The sequence below is a fragment of the Pelmatolapia mariae genome, linkage group LG10_11 (genome assembly GCF_036321145.2).
Source record: "Pelmatolapia mariae isolate MD_Pm_ZW linkage group LG10_11, Pm_UMD_F_2, whole genome shotgun sequence".
Taxonomy (NCBI): domain Eukaryota; kingdom Metazoa; phylum Chordata; class Actinopteri; order Cichliformes; family Cichlidae; genus Pelmatolapia; species Pelmatolapia mariae.
In genome coordinates this window covers 70,388,501-70,410,785 of record NC_086236.1, presented here as the reverse complement: position 1 = coordinate 70,410,785, position 22,285 = coordinate 70,388,501, and the positions used below count along the sequence as shown (strand labels likewise).

Genomic DNA, 22,285 nt, shown 5'->3' with positions numbered 1-22,285 from the left:
TTGACATGCTGACTGGAAGAGCTGGTGGAATCAAAACACCAACCTTCTGATTTACTTGATGACCTTCTCGACATCATCAACCACAGTTGTTTATGTACTGGTGTTATCACCCTGAGATTGGATCAAATACAGTGGTGCCTTAAAAGTGAACTTTCCAACATGTATTTAACACTGTAAAACCATCATATTTTCCTAATCAGCTACTATCAGTGTCTAACCTTAACCAAACAGAGAGTGAAAAAATTGCCATCCAATAAACATTAAAAATAGTTCAACATATGAGTCAAACCCCAGTGTTTGTGCCATAACTACCTCACCTCACCTACCACCTCAGGCAGACCTTTTACTATTGCAGTGGAAACACTCCTATGTAATTTTAGAAAAGCCCATGATAAGCACAAATAGCCAATATAATGATGTGGTTGGACGGCTTGTTGGAAAATGCAATCCAGGATTAGAGACAGAGGCATGAGTCTGAAAGCATGTGGCATACCAAGACAGGTTTTTACAACTCTGGACACACAGACAGATTTATTTATTTATTTATCCATTTTTACCTTTTGTAGTAACAGTTTTGACTCCAACAACAAAACACAGTATTCACATTACAAACCACCTAAAGGCACATATTTGATTGTCCCAGAAAGCAATTTTACCATCTGTGTAAGATATACAAAGTCATGCCATTACATAGCAGACTTTATGTAGTGAATTTGCATCTTTTTAAACACATATATAAACATTTACAGCTTTCAATTGGATAAGTAACCTAAAAAGAAATTCTACTTTCTACTCATTGTGATTACAACCCAATGACTGTAGAAAACAATGTTTTCTACAGTCATTGTTACAACCCAATATGATCATAGACTGTGTGTAAAATGTATTTGTAGTGCGACATCCCCCATTTGTTTTTGGACTACATGTTTTGAAACTTTATTTTTAGCATTGCGTTCAATATGTGCAATTAGTTTTGGACCCATAAATGACCATTTTTAGACGAGACAACAGAGTGCTAACATTTCAGCTGATGCTAATGAGCAGTTAGCAGGTTGCTTAAATGGCATAGGTGAAACTTACAGATCCGTACATTTGCTAATTAGTGCTAAGTAGTCCCAGCCATGAAGTCATGTTGTACTATCAAATAACTCTGTCAAAAATCCACCAAAAGGTACCAACAGCACAAACGGCCCACTTTGATGACGCAGACTTAGCAGAGATCAGGTTTAGCAAGCAGCTATCAGCTACAGCAGCCTGTCAGCATTTCCAATGTGTGACTGTATGTGTTAGTCCCCATAGGGAAATTACTCCTCTGTATTTAACCCATTCACCCAGTGAAGCAGTGGGCAGCCACCAGTGCAGCGCCCGGGGAGCAGTGTGTAGGCACGATACCTTGCTCAGGGGACCTCAGAGTAGCCGTTCAGTAGATTCAAACCCCCAACCTTCCTTCCACAGGGAACCACTTTATCTACGGAGCTACCCCTGCCCCCACTTCCATCAGTTAAAGCAGGCACATTCCCAATTCTAGGCCTTAACAATATCCAAACAGATGAATTTTAGGGGGAAAAAATCAGAAGAAAAAGATTCATCCCCATATAGCTCTCATGAAGGAAAAATTAGCTATGGGGACTAAACTCAGATTTGATACCAACATGTAAACATGCTATTTTAAAAGGCGAAGTCATTTTAACCAATTACGGGAATTGACTCACGATGTTCCCCACTGAAGTTTTTGGCAGTTTTGCACAAACCAAATTAAACAGGTCGCTTCAGTTCAATACTATCTTTGAGAAATATGATTGTCTCTAAAACTCTTTGGTTTGAACACTTTTCAGCTTCTTGCTTACCATCTTGTAAACCTTGCATTTCACTCTTGCTGCTATCCTCCTTAAACAAGTCACCGCGGACACTCATCTCCACCAACTCCACCCTGCATATACTCAGCTCTCCACCTCTCTTGTGCACCGTCTGTTGTTTCGGATGGTTGACCGCATATTTAAACTCTGTTGTATTCTGTTCATGGTTTATCCAGGATACATGTAGGTAAGGCTTTGTTTGCTTGTGCAAAATTAGAAACACTTTCCTCTACCTCCAAGATTTTGTCAGTATGCTCTTGAGCAGGGCACTAAATCCTAGACTGGATAAATGTTTCTTCTGTATTGAGTCCCGAGCACAGCACAACACATGTATCCTTATTCTATTTTCCATGGATAAATGTGACTTTCTGGGAATAATAAAAGTAAAAAAATGAAAAAATAAATCTGTCAACTTTGAATTGAATCCCTGCCTCTGACACTGGCTCACTTCCCCTTATAAACCCATCTGCCATGTAAGCACCTCTGAGCTGCAGCCTGCCGCATTTCCATCACTCACCACATTTAAAAATAAATGAGTAAATATGAAATTAATAAGCTGAAAGATTGGAGTGCCGAGGCTGTGCGCTCACACACGTCACGCACCGCCTCTGGGAGAAATGGTTCAACCACATTTGCATGGGGGAGAAAATAACCCAGCATATATTATCCACCCACTGCAACTGATTTTTGATCCTGCTGCTCCTATCTGCCACATCTCTCATTCGGTGATATTGACTCATATCATCATGATTAGAGAATTGTTTGTTTCTGCTAATACTAACAGCTCAATTAGTGGCTGATGTGTTCATACTGGTGGATAGAATTGCAGAGGACAGAGTGTTTTTATTTTCTTTCTAATGAAAAGAAGTCATTGAAAATGCTGCTGTGCCGCTGGGGACGGGGGGAATATATTCCTGGTATGACATCAGCGTGGCTTAGTACCCGTTAACACAGAGTTAGTTCACACCTGGTGATTCTCAGCTTTGTTTCATGTAATGTACCTGTAATGAATATTTTCATAGCAACAATGAAGTTGACTATTTGGGTTTTTCAGCCCAGAAATTTAAAATTGGTTTTAGCTTCATTTTTATCCCTACATTCTTCTTCGGTCATGGATCACACTCCTTCAATACTTCAGTTACTACTGTCTACTCTAAAGTTGAATTTGCATTAGATTAGTCTTTTATAATAACTACAGAGTGATAACTGTGAACTTAGTCTTGCACAAGTCTTCCATATCTGTAACTTGTAAAGTAAAAATCACACCACAAACAATGTACTATATTTTGCCAACTGGGACTTTTGGAAGTTTGTGTGTCCTCTACACATGTTTCTGCCTCTTTCCTGAATGAGAGTTAAGGAGTCTGCATTAGCAAGTCTAAATGAAAGTTAGGACAACATTTCCAGCGCAAATTCATGAAGGACTCTTGTTATATCATGGAGGCACATTCGTTGAAAAAGCAAGGCCTAATTAGAGGCGTAAACTCTCAGCGGGTGATTAGATGGATAATAAAACGTGAATAATATTAAAAATTAGTTTGCTTGTTTTTTCCAAAGTAAAGTCCTTTGTTATGTTGTCCTCTTTGGGACACCTGGAGTACTGCAGTAATGTTGCCTCACAGCAACAAGGTCCTGGGCTTGAATCCAGCATCTGGCCAGGACCTTTCTGTGTGTAGTTTGCATGTTCTCCCGTGTGTGGGGGGTTTTCTCTGGGTACTCTGGCTTCCTCCCACAGTCCACTGAAATGCATTTAATGGGTTAGGTTAGTTGGTGAGTCTAAATTGCCCTTAGGTGTGGATATGAATGTGAATGATTGTCTGTTGCTCTGTTAGCCCTGCAACAGCAGACTGCTGACCTATATATATATATATATATATACCAGATATTGTGTACATTCGACAACACAGCAGGGAGACAGTTTGTTTTTAGGAGCGTTATTTAGTTATTTTCTGTTCCAAAGAAACCACCATGTAGTGCTGCAACATGTGTTTCCCAAGCAGAATTATAAGCTCTTACAAGTCTGTGCTCTCTCATAAAGTCTTAATAAAAGCTAAGCAACATGAATATACTGTAATTGGCCTTTTGGAACTGAAGGCACCACCCTGCTATTCTCTCTGTGAAGTAGTCATATCGTTATTCAGTGTCCAATTAAAATGGCCTTAGTCTCCTCAGGAGCGCTCCAATCCTGTGAGGACCACCTGCAGCACCCTCTCTCAGCCTCAGCAGTCCGCCTTGAGTCATTAGCCTTCATACGAGCTCAAAATGGAAATGCCAGCAACTCCTCTGTCCGCCGCCTCTTTTATTTTTCCCTGCTCTCCCCCTGCTCTGCTTTCTCTCATCCCTCTCCCACAGGAGGGGGAAGTTTTCTCTGCTTGCGTCCTCTGTACATTTAGCCCATTTTTCTGCCTCTGCTCTCGCCAGGGAATCTACCCCACTACCATCTACTCTCCTTTGCTCTCTCTATCTCGCTTTTACCACCACTGCTCTCTACTGCTTCCCCTCCTACAAAAAAACCCGCCATCCATTCCCTACTGCGTTAAGAAGAGCAAAATCTTTGAAGGGTCTCTTCTGCTCTTAACCTCTTTCTCTGCCTCTACAATTGAGAGTCTATATTCTGTATTTTTCTCTCATTTCTTGTCCTTAATGTCCAGATAGTGGTTAAAGGCAGGAGAAGGTATCAGCAGTGTGATAGTGAAATGAAAAAAACAGCGAGCGATAAGACCTCAACTTGGCAAGCATGGCCAAAACCAATATTTGCTGTTCATTGTAAGTCACAAGTTGTGCACAGTCCAAAAAGCCTATGGAATTAAAGCATTTTCAAGGAGAATATAAAATATGAAATCACACTGCGGACAGGCCTGTGTGGCATAATTATCAATGTTCTGACTATTGTCAAAATTGTACATGTTTTGTTTGGTTAGTGCACTGGCCCTTTAAGAGAAAGGCATGGTCTGTGTGCGGACAGGGGAAGTGTAAAAGACTCAGACAATCGACTGATTAATGTGATCTATGCTGTGAAAGGCTGATAAAAAGGCATTCCCTGTGAGTATGCATTATTGTTTGGCACTTTCTGTTGATTAATAGTAGTTACTTAGATGCTGTATTATCTGTGCTAATTTATGGTTGTAGACAGTTGTTTGGTGTTAGCATTAGCACTTGGTCACGCAGCTCCTCAAGTAATTATTTTAATTTGACGCTCATATTCACTGTATTTTGTTGTTACAGTTTCACACCTGCCATATAAAGCGAAGTCTAAACCCACTCTGGCGTCAGTGACTTTTGTGTGGAGGTGTTTAACTCCTGGATAGTAGAAAGTGGTTCTACGAGGCCAGTACAGTGAAAAGGGACACACTACAACGACGATGAAGACTGCATTGTTACACGCTGTATCCAGACCAGCACGACAGACGCAGTGACACCAAGTCAGCATAAATGCACATTCAATCAGCTTAAAGATGGAGAAAGAAGGATATGAAGTAAGATCCACGACGTCAAAGAAATCTAGCCGCTCTTCCACTGCTAGCGTAATGTTAGCCGCCGCTACTGCCCGTGCTAAAGCTGAAGCTGCCCAAAAAAGAGCTGAGTTTGCAAAGAAGGAAGTTGAATTTAAAATAGAAAGAGCCAAATTAGATGCAAAGCTTGATGTTCTAGCAAAAGAAAGTGAAGCTGAGGCCGCAGCCGCTGAAGCAGCTGTCTTGGAGTCTGCTGTTGCAAATTTTGACATGAGTAATGAGCACCTGAGCTTACCAAAGGAGACACAGAGTTCTCATGAGCGAACTACAGACTATGTCAATATGCATCAGGCACGCAGTGATTCAGTCAAATCAAAGGACGTCAAAATAGAAAAAGGCGAGTATGCAAATCGACCTAAGCCACCGGACATGTCACCGGATGAACTGCCCTCAGCACCAAAGGACCATGGCTCCCTCAGACCCCCTGATCAAAGACATTACTCACCTGAAAGGCAAGGACAACAGTTACACTCTGGTAACTATCAGCAGCACCTCAGCCATGTCTCACCAGGGTTTACACCGCCCTCTGCTGGACGTTTTCAGTACTACCCTCCAGATCCAAATTCCTCTAGGGACTCTAATGAGCTTGCCAAATATTTAATGAGAAGTCAGTTGTTAACCTCTGAACTCACCAAGTTTGATGACAAGCCTGAGAACTATTTATCTTGGAAGACATCTTTCATAAACGCCATTGACACTCTAGAGCTTAGGGCGTCTGAACAAATCGACCTCCTCGTGAAATCGCTTGGCCCAGAATCTACCAAGCATGCACATCGCATTAAAGCTGTAAACATAACAAACCCAGCTGTGGCATTAGAGCTAATCTGGGAGAGGCTAGAAGAAACCTATGGGTCGCCAGAAGCCATTGAAAGTGCTCTTTTCACCAAACTTGATCAATTTCCTAAAATAGGGCCCAGAGACAATCAAAAACTAAGAGAGCTTAGTGATCTGTTGCAGGAGATAAATGCAGCAAAACAAGAAGAGTACTTGCATGGACTCTCCTATCTCGATACAGCGCGAGGTGTCGCTCCCATTGTGGATAAGCTGCCGCATGGGATACAAGACAAGTGGATGATGGAAGGCTCACACTACAAGCAGCGGCACAAGGTGACCTTCCCTCCATTCACGTTCTTCTTACAGTTCATACAGACACAAGCAAAGGCACGCAACGATCCAAGCTTCAATCTGCTGTCAACCTGCAACTCTGGAGTTAAAAGGGACAAGCTTGGAGATGGTTACAGCAACAACCGCAGGTCAGTTTCAGTGCATAAAACCAACATTACAGCCATATCTGAGGAAGGACCGGACAAACGTTGTCCTGTGCACAACAAACCTCACGCCTTACAACAGTGCAGAAGTTTCAGAGAAAAGCCAATTCAGGAAAGAAAGGCAATATTAAAGCAACACAACGTCTGTTTCAAGTGCTGCGCTTCTAACAAACATGTAGCTCGCAACTGTCAAGCAGAAATCAAATGCTCTGAATGTAACAGTGATAAGCACCCAACAGCTCTGCATTCAGATGTTCCTCGCTTTCCCAAAGCTCTTCAGCCCCCAGCAAGTCACGGCGGGGAGAAACAAGAACTACAAGAGACTGCAGTTGTTTCAAGTTGCACTGAGGTATGTGGGGAAGGATTTTCTGGGAAATCTTGCTCAAAAATATGCCTGGTTAATGTTTACCCTGCCAACGATCCTAGTAATCGCCAGAGAATGTATGTCATGCTAGATGACCAGAGTAACGTTTCACTAGCACGCTCTGAGTTTTTTGACATGTTCGAGGTTAATGGTAAGGCAGAGCCATACACCCTCCAGACATGCAGTGGCATAGGTCTCACTTCTGGCAGAAGAGCCTCTGGGTATATGATAGAGACAATCGATAGCTCCCTCGCTATTCAGCTGCCCATGTTAATCGAGTGCAACATGATTCCCAACAAAAGAGAGGAAATTCCCACTCCCTCCGCGGCTTATCCACACAGTCACCTCAAAGGCATAGCACACAAAATACCACCCTTGGACAGTGGTGCAGACATTTTGCTGTTGCTTGGAAGAGACATTTTGAGAGTTCATAAAGTGCGCAGTCAGATCAATGGTCCGCACAATGCACCATACGCACAGAGACTGGACTTAGGCTGGGTGATAATAGGAGATGTATGCTTAGGCAATACTCATAAGCCTTCCCAAGTCTCTACGTTTAAGACTCATGTTCTATCGGATGGAAGGCCAACTCATTTTTCCCCGTGTGAAAGCCACTTTACTGTCAAGCCAGACACCAGTCTCTTAAATCGACACTTAGTACTTGGTGGTTCAAACATAAAGGACAGAACACAAAACAGAACTATAGGAAACAATGTTTTCTGCCAGACCAAGGACGACAATAAGCTTGCACCCTCCATGGAAGATCTGCAGTTCCTGAATATCATGGACAATGAGTGTTTCCAGGATGAGTCACAAAGCTGGGTGGCTCCACTGCCGTTCCGCCAGCCCAGAGCATTGCTGCCTAACAATCGCCGCTACGCACTCCGTCGCCTCAAGTCACTTGAACGAACTCTAGACAAAAACCCAGAAATGAAAGCTCACCTGATAGACTTTATGCAGAAAATGTTGGACAATGGGCACGCGGAGCTCGCACCCCCATTACAAGAGAGCAAAGAGTGTTGGTATCTGCCCTATTTCGGAGTGTACCATCCTCAAAAGCCGTCACAAATTCGAGTGGTATTTGACTCCAGCGCACAGTTTGAAGGTATGTCGCTCAACACAGTGCTGTTATCAGGACCTAATTTGAACAACAGTCTATTAGGTGTGCTAGTAAGGTTCAGAAAACATCCAGTCGCAGTAACCGCAGATATCCAGCAGATGTTCTATTGCTTCCTGGTGCGCGAGGACTGCAGAGATGTACTGAGGTTTGTCTGGCACAAAGACAATGATCCACAGAAAGAGCTCGTGGATTACAGGATGTGCGTGCATGTATTTGGAAACAGCCCCTCGCCCGCTGTAGCCACATATGGTTTGAGGAGGGCTGCGCAAAAGGGAGAAGCCAAATACGGGTCAGATGTTCGCCATTTCATTGAGCGTGATTTTTATGTTGATGATGCTTTAAAGTCTGTCCCCACCGAACATGATGCTATCAACCTCCTGAAACGGACACAAGACATGCTAGCAGACTCAAACCTTCGCCTCTTAAAAATAGCATCAAATAAGGTTGAAGTGATGGACGCATTCTCACCTCAAGACCGAGCCAAGGATCTCCAAAATCTGGACCTGTTCAAGGATGAACTCCCAGATCAGCGCAGTCTTGGAGTAAAGTGGAATATAATGGAGGACTATTTCACTTTTCACATTCCTCACGCTGAAAAGCCATATACACGAAGAGGAGTCCTTTCAACTGTGAACAGTGTGTTTGACCCGCTCGGGTTTTTGGCCCCAGTCACCGTTCGAGGACGTCTGCTTCTAAGAGAGTTGTCGCTACAGACAACAGAGTGGGACTCACCTCTCCCAGAGGATCTGAAAGGCAGATGGATAGAATGGCAACAGTCCCTCCAATGCCTCAGCAAAGTCAACGTTCCACGCACTTACACTAAAATGTCACTGTCACAGGCTAAATGTGTAGAACTTTGTGTCTTTTCAGATGCGTCCATGAAGGCAATATGTGCAGTTTCATACCTCAAGGTCACCACTGGGGATGGCAAGACAGAGGTTGGGTTTGCCCTAGGTAAGGCACGACTCGCTCCACAGCCAGAGCTCACTGTACCTAGGCTCGAACTCTGCGCCGCAGTAATGGCGGTTGAAATGGCAGAGGTCATATGTGAAGAGATTGATCACCCTATAGACAAAACCAGTTTCTATACAGACAGCAAGGTGGTTCTTGGTTATATTCACAACCAATCCAGACGTTTTTATGTCTATGTAAACAATCGTGTGTGTCGTATTAGAGAGTCAACTACTCCAGAGCAATGGCATTTCGTTACGACCGACCAGAATCCTGCTGACCACGGCTCACGATCAGTTCCAGCTGCTGAGTTAGAACACACGACATGGTTCACAGGTCCAGCGTTTCTCCAGTGCCCTTCATACATCCGTCTAGAGCAGACTGATTACAAATTGCTGGACCCAGACAACGACACAGAGGTGCGCCCAGAGGTAAAGACACTTTGCACTAACATAACAAAGGAAGTTTTGGGCTCAGGACGTTGGGAGCGTTTCTCCACATGGCGCTCACTTCGGAAAACCATGTCAAACTTGATTCACATCGCACAATGCTTTTCACAATCAAACGTTGAGCCAAACTGTAAAGGATGGCACATTTGTAAAACGGCCATCACCCCAGAACTGTTAGATCAAGCAGAGACAATGATCATTAAAAATGTGCAGTTTGAGACATATGCAGACGAGATAAAGAGGATCTCTGAAAAACAGAACCTCCCTAAAAACAGCCCGCTGGTAAAACTAAACCCTGTGTTTGGAAGTGACAATCTGCTGAGAATTGGTGGTCGCATTAATCGCGCGGGGCTGGGAGTAAAAGACACCAACCCAGTAATCTTGCCAGGCAGTCACTACATCACTACCCTCCTTGTGCGCCACCACCATGAGAAAGTAAGCCATCAAGGCAGGCATTTTACAGAGGGCGCTGTCCGAGAAAGTGGCTTGTGGATTGTAGGAGGGAAAGGATGCATTAGCAGAGTCATAAGTAAATGTGTGACATGCAAGAAGCTGAGAGGGAAGTTTGAGGAGCAATTAATGAGTGATTTGCCCGTAGATCGCCTCCAAGTTGAGCCCCCCTTTTCTTACGTGGGCATGGACATGTTTGGCCCATGGGAAGTAACTACAAGGCGAACAAGAGGGGGACAAGCAAACAGAAAGCGGTGGGCAATATTATTCACGTGCCTGTGTACAAGGGCTGTCCACATTGAAGTAGTGGAGGAGATGAGCTCTTCAAGTTTCATTAACGCACTGAGGCGTTTCTTCGCCCTCCGAGGACCCGCAAAACAACTGCGCTCGGACTGCGGCACTAATTTCATTGGTGCTCACAAAGAGATGGCCACAAATGCACCAGAGGACAAAGTGCAACACTTTCTGCAGGATCAGAAGTGTTCCTGGGTTTTTAATCCTCCCCATTCTTCCCACATGGGGGGAGTATGGGAACGGATGATTGGTTTAGCACGGCGAATACTTGATAACATGCTGCTGCAAACTGGTCATGTTCAACTCACTCATGAGATTTTGACCACATTTCTTGCAGAAGTCACAGCTATATTAAATGCACGACCGTTGTTGCCAGTATCATCAGACCCAGAACATCCTCACATTCTCTCACCGGCGATGCTGCTGACACAAAAGACTGGAGTTGTACCCACCATCTGTGATGATGTAGGACCCAAAGAAATGCTCAGAAGCCATTGGAAGCGGGTTCAGTTCCTTGCAGACACTTTCTGGAGCAGATGGCGCAAGGAGTATCTGCACAGCCTCCAAATTCGTCAAAAGTGGCACCACAAGAACATTGACATTAAACAGGGAGATGTCATTCTCCTCAAGGACAAACAAACAAGAAGAAATGAGTGGCCAATGGGCGTAATCGTAAAGACAGTTGCGAGTGAAGATGGAATCATCAGAAAGGCCGAAGTTAGAGTTGCTTCCAAGGGAAATGTTAAGACTTATTATAGACCCATTTCTGAAATGGTTTTTCTGTTATCTAGTGATGTTTAGATATCTGTTGTGGTATCCCTAAGATACCAGGCGGGGAGTGTTCTGACTATTGTCAAAATTGTACATGTTTTGTTTGGTTAGTGCACTGGCCCTTTAAGAGAAAGGCATGGTCTGTGTGCGGACAGGGGAAGTGTAAAAGACTCAGACAATCGACTGATTAATGTGATCTATGCTGTGAAAGGCTGATAAAAAGGCATTCCCTGTGAGTATGCATTATTGTTTGGCACTTTCTGTTGATTAATAGTAGTTACTTAGATGCTGTATTATCTGTGCTAATTTATGGTTGTAGACAGTTGTTTGGTGTTAGCATTAGCACTTGGTCACGCAGCTCCTCAAGTAATTATTTTAATTTGACGCTCATATTCACTGTATTTTGTTGTTACAGTTTCACACCTGCCATATAAAGCGAAGTCTAAACCCACTCTGGCGTCAGTGACTTTTGTGTGGAGGTGTTTAACTCCTGGATAGTAGAAAGTGGTTCTACGAGGCCAGTACAATCAACCTTAAATCTCTAGTGCAGAACTTGTATGGCCCCTTATAAGCCTCAAACGAGGAAAAGCTCCAATAACGATAATCCCTGTTTGTCGTCGTACTCAATCAATCTCTTTTGTTCAGACGGTAATCATCTACTGAATGCTAAAATCCTTTTATTTATCCTCCTCTTTTTCTTTTCAGCCTTTACTTCATTGCTTGCATTGTGTCTGTCACTGTGGTTGAGCCCCTTTTGAGTGTTAATAAACCACTAATTGGTACGCCCATCCCAGCAGGTTGACCAGCTTCCCCATTTTATGTGAGACTGTACAGAAATTTGAGTTTTTGTAGCCTGTTAACAGATACCCTCCAACTCCACTTTTAGGATTACACATTTTTGCTAAAACTCATATTTATGGCTGGATAAGGTGACTCTGAAACATCTGAAGCCTGCTTTAGCTGCTTTCAAACCAGACTTCTAGGTAACCTCTGATGCATGTCTCCTTCACTCCTGTCTTTTTATTCCTTTGGTGTTTTCAGTCAGGGCACATGTCTGCTTCTCGCTAATGCTCTTCCTGTTAAAATGGATTTCTTCCTCCCTGCTGTCACTGTGTTTGCTCACGGGGGATTATCCAATCATTGAGTCTCTCTCTTAAACACTGTAGAGTCTTTACCTTACGATACAAAGCTCCTTCAGATTACTGTTGTTGTTGTGAACTGGCACTATAAAAAAAATTGAAGTGAATTGCAGGAAACAGTTAAAGCCTTAAAGTCTAGCTCCAAACTATTTCTGTGAAGAAAGCAGCGAAGGCTGTCATTATGGGTCGACTGCAGGTTAATTTGTCACCCTTTTTTGCCGCCTGTGCTGCACCCATTGGGAAAATTGTAAGTAACCACAAAGTCACGAGCTATGCATATTTCAGAGGAATATGATGGAAACTACTACAAATAAGAGAAAAACACAGCTAAAGGAAACACTAGGAAACTATTTTATCACTAGATGAGGGTGGTGGAAGGTGAGCCTGAAAACCTTTGGTGCCTTTTTCTCACTTATTTTTGAATTTTGTGACACAGTACAAAAAGATTTGGAGAAGTCATTTAAATTAAAATATCACAGGATGTAATCACAAATCTGTAATCTTTTTAGGTAGTTTTTAATGTTTAAGCTCGATCACAGTTCCACACTGTGACTAGAAAGCAGAAACATTGCCTTACATTGATTAGTATCTGACCACCATCGCACCCACACAGGATTTAAAATTCTGGTATAGTAAGAAAAACAAAGAAGTCGGTGGGCATAGTCAATATTTTATAAACTTCTCTGGCAAGGCAGACAGTTTAGAGTTTATTAGAGTTTACTGCTTTGTAAGATAAAAATAAAAAGGTCATCAGTCATGGATCATTAATAACCTGTATGAATCACAGAGAAATTCAGACAGTAGTTTAATTAAAAACAAAACAAAAAATCCCCACAAAGATATTTTATTGACTCTATTTTTTCAATTTCTTTCTCTTTTTTTGTGACTGACATAAAGCTGAGTTCAACTTGATCAAAGTACAGTGGCTCAGCGTGCACTGATAGACAGAGGGGATACTTTTGTCAGCTGTTTGAGGAGATGTGCTTTAGTAGACTTTAGTCTTTAAGCAGAGCCAATCTGACACCAAATGCAGACACCATTATTATGCACAGATACACAGAACGGTGCATGAAGCAGCTCCTGAGCTGTGATGCATAAAAACACTGCACAGATGTCCAGACTGATTGTGTTACGCTCATTAATGACATTAAAAAAAATTAGCTGAACTGAAAGGGACAAAGTGGCATAGACACATTTAAAATTGCATAAAAATTTGATCCTGATATTTTGTTTATACTTTATTAATTTAACATATCGATTGTCTTGAAAGCTCTCCAACTTGAAATTCAGTTGCTTTTAGGGAAAACTCAGCTTTCTCTTGAGGGGTGTGCTCTTCCCCGACTCCCCCATATTCCAGCACTGTCTCAGGCTTGTTCTTTCCAGATGTTTAGTAGATATGTTCACTGTGTGAACCATCTTTGATTTACACTGACATCTCGTAATTAGCACTAAACATGATAAAGAAATTAACAAAGCCATCCTTAAAAATGTAGATCTTACACACTTTCAGCTTTAACGATCTGTGTTACATTTCATTGTGTGGCCTCCAATGGAGAGTAAACTGTACATTATTGTGTAAATGAAAAGAGACAGAGTTAAGTTGGATTTACTGTCCATTACATCCCTGCAGGGTGTGAACACTATCGACCCCTCTGCCTTTTCACCTCTCTGTCTGTGAGGATGTAAGGAGCAGTCAGGGCTCCTGCTGTGTGGACTAATCCATGTTTCTCTCTCCATCTTATGTCTCTCTCTCTTTCTCATTCTCTCGCTCTCTTTCTCGTCCAGGACGCCGTCATTAGCAGTCTCAGCTCAGAGTGCAGCTCGGTGAGGCCCTGGGGCCAAAGCTTTGTGCCTTAATTACCTACCTAATGAGTCACTGGGAAAGTCACTGGGCCTGCTGGTGCCTCCCTCTCTCCCCCTCGTTCTTTTCTCTCTTTCTCTCTCTCTCTCTCTCACGCACACGCACACACACACACACACGCACGCACACACACACACACACACACACACACAAACTTACTGTATTTACTTCATTCCCCTTTGACTTATATGCTTACTCACTTATGGTGCTCACACATATAATCTCACACTTGCTCTTGCTCCTTCCACCTAATGACTGCAGTTTAACTCACTCACTTTCTCGCCTTCTCACTGGTTTACATGTGGATGGTTGACAAATTAAAGGAAAAATCTGAACTTTTGACCCCTAAAGTGAGCAGACCGGGTTGGTGTGTTTTGCTGTGCTAGCATGGTTTGGATCCTCTGCATCGTCCATGTAGTTGCTGCTCCACCTCCTTTCCACAGTCCAAAGACACACATGATGGTTTAATTGGTGATTCTGAATTGGATGCTTGTGGAAGACATGTGCAGGGTGTACCATCGCTTGCGCAAAATGAGCTGGGATAGACTCCAGTCCCCTCGCCATACTAACTGGCACTTAAGTAAATGGATGGATGGGTTTGCAGGGTCAGTGCAAATCGATACAGAGTTGTTGTGAGTGATCACCTTCATTCAATGATGATGAAAAATTTCTATCCTGATGAGGGTGGTCTCTTCTACAAGCACAATTTCCTCATCCATAGGCCACAAGGTGCTCAATAAATGGGATGATGAATACCTTTGTTAGATATCACTCTCCACTAACATCAATATGTCAAATGACGGAATAACTTTTGCAAAATTAGTGTCATTCCTCCAGTAGAGTTCCAGAAACAAAGGAAAGCCCAACATAAACTGTCTTTGTATGGTGCTGAACAACCTAAAACCTGCTGGTTCTGTCACTTCTGTCTATGCATTCCTGTTTTCAGTTACTTGTTTGGACTCTTGGACTGTGTTCTACATAACCGGCCACATCTGAAACTACTAAAAAGACCACCTGTCCTCACTTAAACACCTAAACAGTTCTTGGTAAATCTCCTTTATCCTCTTTAATTTGACAAACAACAATACGGCACATCACAGGCAACATATGGCAGCGTGATGGATTCGTACAGCCCAGTTACTCTGCTGACTCTGAATAAACCTCTGTTCTCTTTGTGTTTAAATACAGAGGACTCATTGTGTAGCTGTTTTCACGAACATCTTTCTGTTCATGTCGAAAGACATAAAACTGCAGCTCACATAACTTGGTAAACAGCAGTTCCAGGACTGCTGCTGACATACAGAAATCCACAAATGCAAGTAAATAACAGCACCTATCTCCAGTGATAAACTATATTGACTATATAATGGATGATTACAATAAAGGTTCATTATTGTCTTAACTTTTTTACCACATAGACACAGAGCATGCTAGTTTTATTGCTAAGACTCAATTTCCAGAAGCTTCCACTCTGCAGACACTGTTTTTGGTGAAAAAGTGTTGCTGTAGTGTGACTGGAGGCCAAAACCTGAGAAACAATGTGATAGGTTTAGATCGTCTGTCTGTCTGTGGTTGCAGACAGATTTATTTATTCAGTGAATCCTGCAATGAATTGGTAAAGAAGCCAAAAAAAGAGTAGTAATAATTTGTAGAATCCCTCCTCGCAGCATTATAAACCACTGTGTTGTGTTTTGTCATCTGAAAAGTCTTCAAAGCCAATCGCACTCTGTGGATTTGCTACCTGAGGCAACACTGCCCGGCAGCACGGTTCCTGGTTTGAATCACTACTTACGCTCGCTTGTTCATTCTTTTACCAGCTCATTCTTTCTTACCTGCTTTGTATTGCTATTAGCCCCTTAACCATGCACTTAATCACTGAGCTGTTTCTGCTCACGTGTGCAGAAAAATCAATCGGAAGCACCTAATCAGCAGACCACATACTGAACGTCGGAGCGCAGTTATTCTAATAAAATCACATTATATTACAGAGAATTTCTAGACTCCAGACGCACTCTCTGTCTGTGCTTTCGCACCTCCTGCGCTCTCCCGCCTCACACTCTCACAGTAACACAACTGATGGGATCACACCTGCATGCAGAGCAGAATAGTTGGCTTCCTAGATGCTGCGAGCGGACATAGCTGCGCTAATAATGTGGGACTGAAGTGCTTCTAGGGGCTGAATCCCAAAGCCATGAAGCTCTTTATTAAACCAGTTCAAGCATAACGATTACACTGAAAACAAACAGGAGTTAATCATGTTTTCAGGGAGCTATTGATTTTTCACATCACTCATATCAGTCTGGCATTACTCGAGAAATGAGTTCCTGCTCTAATGAAATCATTCCCGGAATGAAAATCAAGTTGTTTTTCTTTGACCTTTGCTTTTAATTAACACACTTGTTCATTATGACAAATTTGGATTATATACTGTTAATCATGAGAGTGAATGCAAAAAAATATATAGCTGAAATTTCAAACACTGGCAAAAACTCTCCTGCACTTTTCTTCCTTCAAATCCTGACTCCTGTGGTTTGTGGTGCTCAAAAATCAAACCACACAGAATAAACAGGAGGAAAATGGTAAATGAAAAATTGGTGGAGCATCTGCCCTGGGGAAAAATTCAAAGTCTTGGCCGGAGGAGCAGGGAAAATCTCAAAGTAGAAAACAAACTAGACATGCTTTTTTTCTGTTAAGATGCCCTTGAGCAAGGTTCTTAACGGCCAGCTTCCCTGGTAGTTTTGCTGACTGGCACCAGACTACGGTTGTTCTGGACAACTCCTAGGTCTTAATGTCCGTAACGAAGTGAGTGTGAAGGGCGCTGCTGGATAAGAGCACACAGCAGAGGTTTCTGGGTAAATAAACATAAAAACAAATAGCCTGGATGGCCAGCTAAATGCTAATGCAATTGCTTTTTCTTTGTCTAGACACAGCATTTAAGGCTATTTGGGCGAATGTCTAAATACATAAGCATTTCTCTGTATCCAGAGCGCCAGGAGAAGCTTTTACTGGAGATGGGGATAAAACCAAGTGAAATTCATCTACTGTTTTCTTCGCTAAATGACTTGAACGCTGTACGGCTTAATGAGAAAGCATGGAATCTCTTGATGGGAGGAAAACTACCTGTAATTTGTTCAGCCAGTAATAAGGTTTCTATATAGAAAAGGAAAAAGGTCTGCATCTTTTCTCTCTCTTTCATTCTCCGTCTCTCGCTCCCTTTCTCTGAGGAACTCAAGTGTGCCTCCTTCACCAATCCTCCGGCTGACAGGAGGCCTCCAGAGTGCGTTTTGTCCGCACGACGCCACCTCCTCCGCTGACAGCCCTCAGTTGCCTGGAGACGTTGCTTGAGAGACAAGCTGCGGTAAATGAGCAGGTTGTTGATCAAAGTCCATGACGGCTCTACTGCTGCGTTCTCAACAGCGCGCCACTCAGGCGCCGCACACCACTCTCACTTCCTGTTCTCTGCTAACTACAAGTTGTGGGCTTTTTCCGTACAGTACACCCTGACATTAGCCTCCTGTCAAATCGCATTTGAAGCATTTTCTGCCAAGACGTCCCGGCTTGATTGGGGGTGGGGGCGGGGTGTTGGGGGGTTCTTCCATTAGCAATGCAAAAGACTGCAAATTTGAATTTTAAAACATGAGGTTCTGCGATGATTAAGCTCTCTGACAGGCTTGGGATGTTTTGGTGGCACCGTGGGTCTGCCATTAGATTCTTTGAGCTGCTGATTGTGGTGCATAATTTGCTCTGAAGGCTGCAACCAGGGCAAACAATTGTTGTTATTGCTGTTGTCACCTGTCAGCCTAAAAAACCAAATTCACTGCTGGTAAGGAGAAAATCAGCTCCTTATTGTCTTGTATGATAAAATGCTCCTGAGGCTTTTTCACCGTTATGCCTGTAAGAGTCTGGTCGGTGTGTAAGCTGCCAGTGGGAAAGCAAACATTCAGACATCTACAAGTAAAAGTAAGCAATGCATCTGCACTTGGAACTGCATCTGCTGGCCAGTAACAGCACTTTTTATTTAAAATGGGTAACAGCAAGGTGCAGTGATGTCCCTCCAGCTAACAACTACCATAAGTTCTACCACAAGCCACTACTAGCCTACTCAGCACCTGACCTAATGGTCTACAATAGAGAAAACAGTGTGCACTATGGCACTTGAATTGCAGCTTGCACTGGAAAAAACTGCCATTTGGCTTAGGCCAGGTAGTTAACCTATTATGCTCAGTTCAGCTTCTTGGTTTAGCTCCCTTTCCCTTCCCATTAAGCCAGCTTTCTACTGCTTGGCACCGTCCCTGAACTAAAAAGTTAATTGAAAAAACTGACATCTGAGATTTTGGTTCACAGGGACAAGAGTTTGCATACCCTAACCTTATTGTTTGAAAGTTTACTCAGGTTTAACATAAAAAAATAATAATAAAAATTACCAAAAGAAATAAAAAGCATAAAATGTCTACTACAAAGTTGCAATTTGCTTCTCTGATGTTTTTCAATTTTCGTGAAGAGGTGCATGTTGCTCAGATAAAACTTGTTTTCCTTCATAGCAGTCTGCATTGGCATTTATCAAAGTCGCACAGCTTATAATCAGAGGGACAGTGCTTGTGAGTCACAGGTTTTTGAACGTAATCATTAACCCTATACCAAGCAGTGTCTAAATATTACAACAATCAGTGTTTTTCCATCGTGCAATAGTTTTAAAAACCTCACGTTATCTCTTTCTTTGTATGTAAATTCCTAAAATAAAAATACTTAGGGGAGGTCTTGAATGATTAGTGAATCCGAATCACTGGTAAGTTTGGACTAAAGGATGAATCAAGGTTCAAAGATCAAGAAGGAAAAAGAAAAGAAAGACATTGTTTTGGCTGTGTAGTAATTATGACCAAAATGTTATATTTTTTATAGAAAAAATTCTGAAACCATTAAAAAAAATTCACACCCAATATGAGCAATGGACATAGCCACTGTGTTGTCAGCCACTGATTTGTGAGGTTCCACTTTTGCAGTTACAATCTTGGTGTTTTAAAACCTGAGGGATGTAGTACACTCACACTGCAGCGACTTGTCAAAGAAAGCTAATGAGGCCCAAAGATTGTAAAATGAACATCATGCTACATGCAATAAGATTGCAGTCCACAAACTCATCAGAAAAATGTTTATTAAAGCCACAGATAATTAGAATGTAGCATTGTTATCTCATAGACTTTTATATATAGATATAAGCTTACATATATACGTAAACATCTTTTTTTAATGAGAGAAGTTGCCATCTCAGTGCAGATTTAAAGCACTCCTCCATTAGTTTTACAGTTCAGTCTTTTATATTCAGTCTATGCATTTAATAGTGTTCTACCAAAACACTCCTATTGCATCACTCAAACTCATAACTCATAAACAAAAGGGGACATGCCACCAGAGCAAAATGGTGACGCTAATCTTTGGTTACTACCTATAATGTTATACGAGTCAGGATTGACGTTAATGTAAAGTGCTACTTGACTGGTTGGCAGATGCGTGCAACCACAGTGCAGTAATTCTAGTCTTTTAGCTCTTAGGGACATTTAATCTTTGGTCCTTAAATATACTCTAGGGATGTGCAAGCGGACAATTTACCATTTCTTTTCATATACTGGCAGCTGACGTGACCCCTGCTGTCCCCCTGTGGTAATTTCTTGAATGAGAGGCAAATTGTAAAGAGCTTTGAATAAAAGCCCTATATGGAAATGCAGTCCATTTACCGTTCCATATAAAATGCATAAGTAGTCATTATGCACACACACCGCCCCTTGTCTTTGCTGCTGCTTGTCTAAAAGTCTGTCAGTGGCAACTGTCAGATAATCCTCTCAGCCTCTCTGGTCACCAGGTAGAGGGGCTGTGAACTACTCGCTGAGTGCAAGATAAACACGGAGAAGTGGCATTTAGAGGTGGAACAAACTTCCAGAGGACATTTGCCACATTCCCATCATGGCCATCTTTTAATTCCAGGTTGAAACTTGACCTTTACTACCCATTTTGGCTTCTTCTTCTCTTAAGTTTATGTCGCCCTTTCTGGACTTCTGAAAGATTTTGATTGGTTAATCTTTTCACTTTATTGCTGCTTCTGTTAGTGTATTATTTAAAGTATTCTGAACTGCCTCTGTGTCCAAAATACACTGTTCTTATGATAATATATCTTATAGCATCTTTTCATGTGTTATCTTTTTACTATTTTATATTTTGTTCGCACAATTTAAGCTGTCACATACCATAATTTATATGTGGAGAACAGGTCTTAAATCTTATCTATGAACTAACTACAGCTGATAAATAGCAGTAACGTTGCTGATGTAACACCATAACACAGGAGCAAAGATGGGCACTGTGAAAAAAATGAAGCACTTGGTGCGCGCGCGCGCGCACACACACACACACACACACACACACACACACACACACACACACACACACACACAAACACACTAAAAAACACTCTTACAGCAAGCCCCAAGCCCTTGACATTCCTCCAGCTCAACCATTGAAATGTCTGCAGCGAGAGCTGTTTTTGCCTCCTCAATTACTACTGAGGCCCTGACGGGAGAAGAACCCGACATGTCACTTCAGATACTCTGCTAGGAGAAAGCCTGTCCAAACTACCTGGCTGGGAGAGGTTCAGTGTCAATGTAGAGCTGCGACAAGCACCGCAGGTATGAGTAGGAGTGTCAAAGGTAGCTTTAGGGACATCACAATTTGATGCTGGATGTGCTGTGATCTTGATTCGGGGAAACATCTGGGAATTTGCACCTGTAGAAACGCACTTGTCACATTTTCCTCTCACCTCTGACATCTCAGCTACGCTTCTGCTACAGTTCATGGGTTAGTAACTACAACTGAAATCATTTCCTGTTGGAGTGGAGGGGTGAAGAGTGGAAACACTGGTCAATGTAAATACACCTGAAATGGACGAAAAGTACCACTGAAAACCAGATAAAAGGTGCCATAACATTCAGTGGAACATAAAAACAGGCTTCACCAACCGTTAGTCTGTTCCACACTTACAAGTCGCGGAGTCAGTCTAAAAATAACAACAAAGTGTGAAATGGTTTCAGGCTTGCATATTGCTCTTGACTGTGAAACTGTACAAGGGCTCTGGTGACCTGCTTGTTGCAGAACAGAGCAGTTTAAAGTTGCATCCAAGCTTTTCTATGTCCGAGTCTCGAAACACTCAACCGACTTTCGACCTGAGACGCCCGTCTTCTTCCTGTTATTCTTAATCTGCCTTCAGACCGTACATTAATGTATAATAATCCAACCGAAATACAAAGATGAAGTGGTTCTGGTTAAAAGCCAAGTGATTTACATTATAGAAAGATGCAGGTCAGGTAACCCTCTCAAAGTAAATTGAGTTGTAAAGTTGGCACAATAAACCTGCAGCACCAAGCAAGCCAAATTGCTGTTTGACTGCCAAGGTGGACTTTGCTTAATTTTCTTTTCTCTTTGTCACAACAGTTACTTATTCTTCAAATGTTACATGATTTGCTTATACTGACACTAAAAATTCAGTAAATTTAATTTCCTGGCAGGGAGAAAACATCCATTTATTAAGCTTGAATGCCATCACTGATCAATATCCAACCTTTAACAACTAATGAGATACTACTTGATGCATCTTCAGCGGCTCAGTGAGCTGCTGTACTTAGATAGAAAACTATCATTTTCTATTGAGCTAAATGCTAACATTCACACAGCTAACATAGTAACAGTGACTGTGCTAAGCGACCTATTTACTAGGTACTATCCTGCCATGCTAACCATCTTACTGTAGATTTGAATATTAAAAAGCTGGCACTTGCTAATTAGCACAAGCACAGTTGAGGCTGATAGGAACACCATAGTTTGCAGGCATTTAATGAGATGAATTTATTTTCATATGGTAAAAATGAAACATGCTAAACACTTATTCTATACTTATATATGATAAGACAAATGGTTAACTGTCTGCACTGAAACAGCACCTTTGCACCTTTGCTGTTCTACAAAGCATTCACACAGCAGTCCGTTCAAATCCTCACAGCATCAAATACAAATTCTGTCAAAGCCACTAAAGTCTTAGAGAGATAAAGTGATGCCCACTGGCCGATGTGCTGTGATGCACCGGCCATAGTGAGACCGATGTCTCACTCCCCTTTTGTCATGTATGGATGACTGTGATGATGTCTTTTGGACCAAATTTAAAGGCACAGTAAAGCATCAATTTTAAGTGTATAGCTCTAATGTAAG

The 22,285-nt window shown here is 42.2% G+C and overlaps 2 protein-coding genes across 3 annotated transcripts in view; one reads left to right on the top strand and one right to left on the bottom strand.

Annotated features, from left to right (window-relative positions):
• LOC134636289 (raftlin-like) overlaps positions 1 to 22,285 on the bottom strand; it is a 130,378-nt gene that overhangs the window by 75,805 nt on the left and 32,288 nt on the right. The gene's annotated exons all lie outside the window — the stretch shown is intronic.
• Positions 6,240 to 11,550, top strand: LOC135933641 (uncharacterized). Its single transcript, XM_065471765.1, has 2 exons — positions 6,240 to 11,267; positions 11,451 to 11,550. Exon 1 carries the CDS (start codon positions 6,440 to 6,442, stop codon positions 11,063 to 11,065), a length of 4,626 nt encoding a protein of 1,541 aa, XP_065327837.1. The 5' UTR covers positions 6,240 to 6,439; the 3' UTR covers positions 11,066 to 11,267; positions 11,451 to 11,550.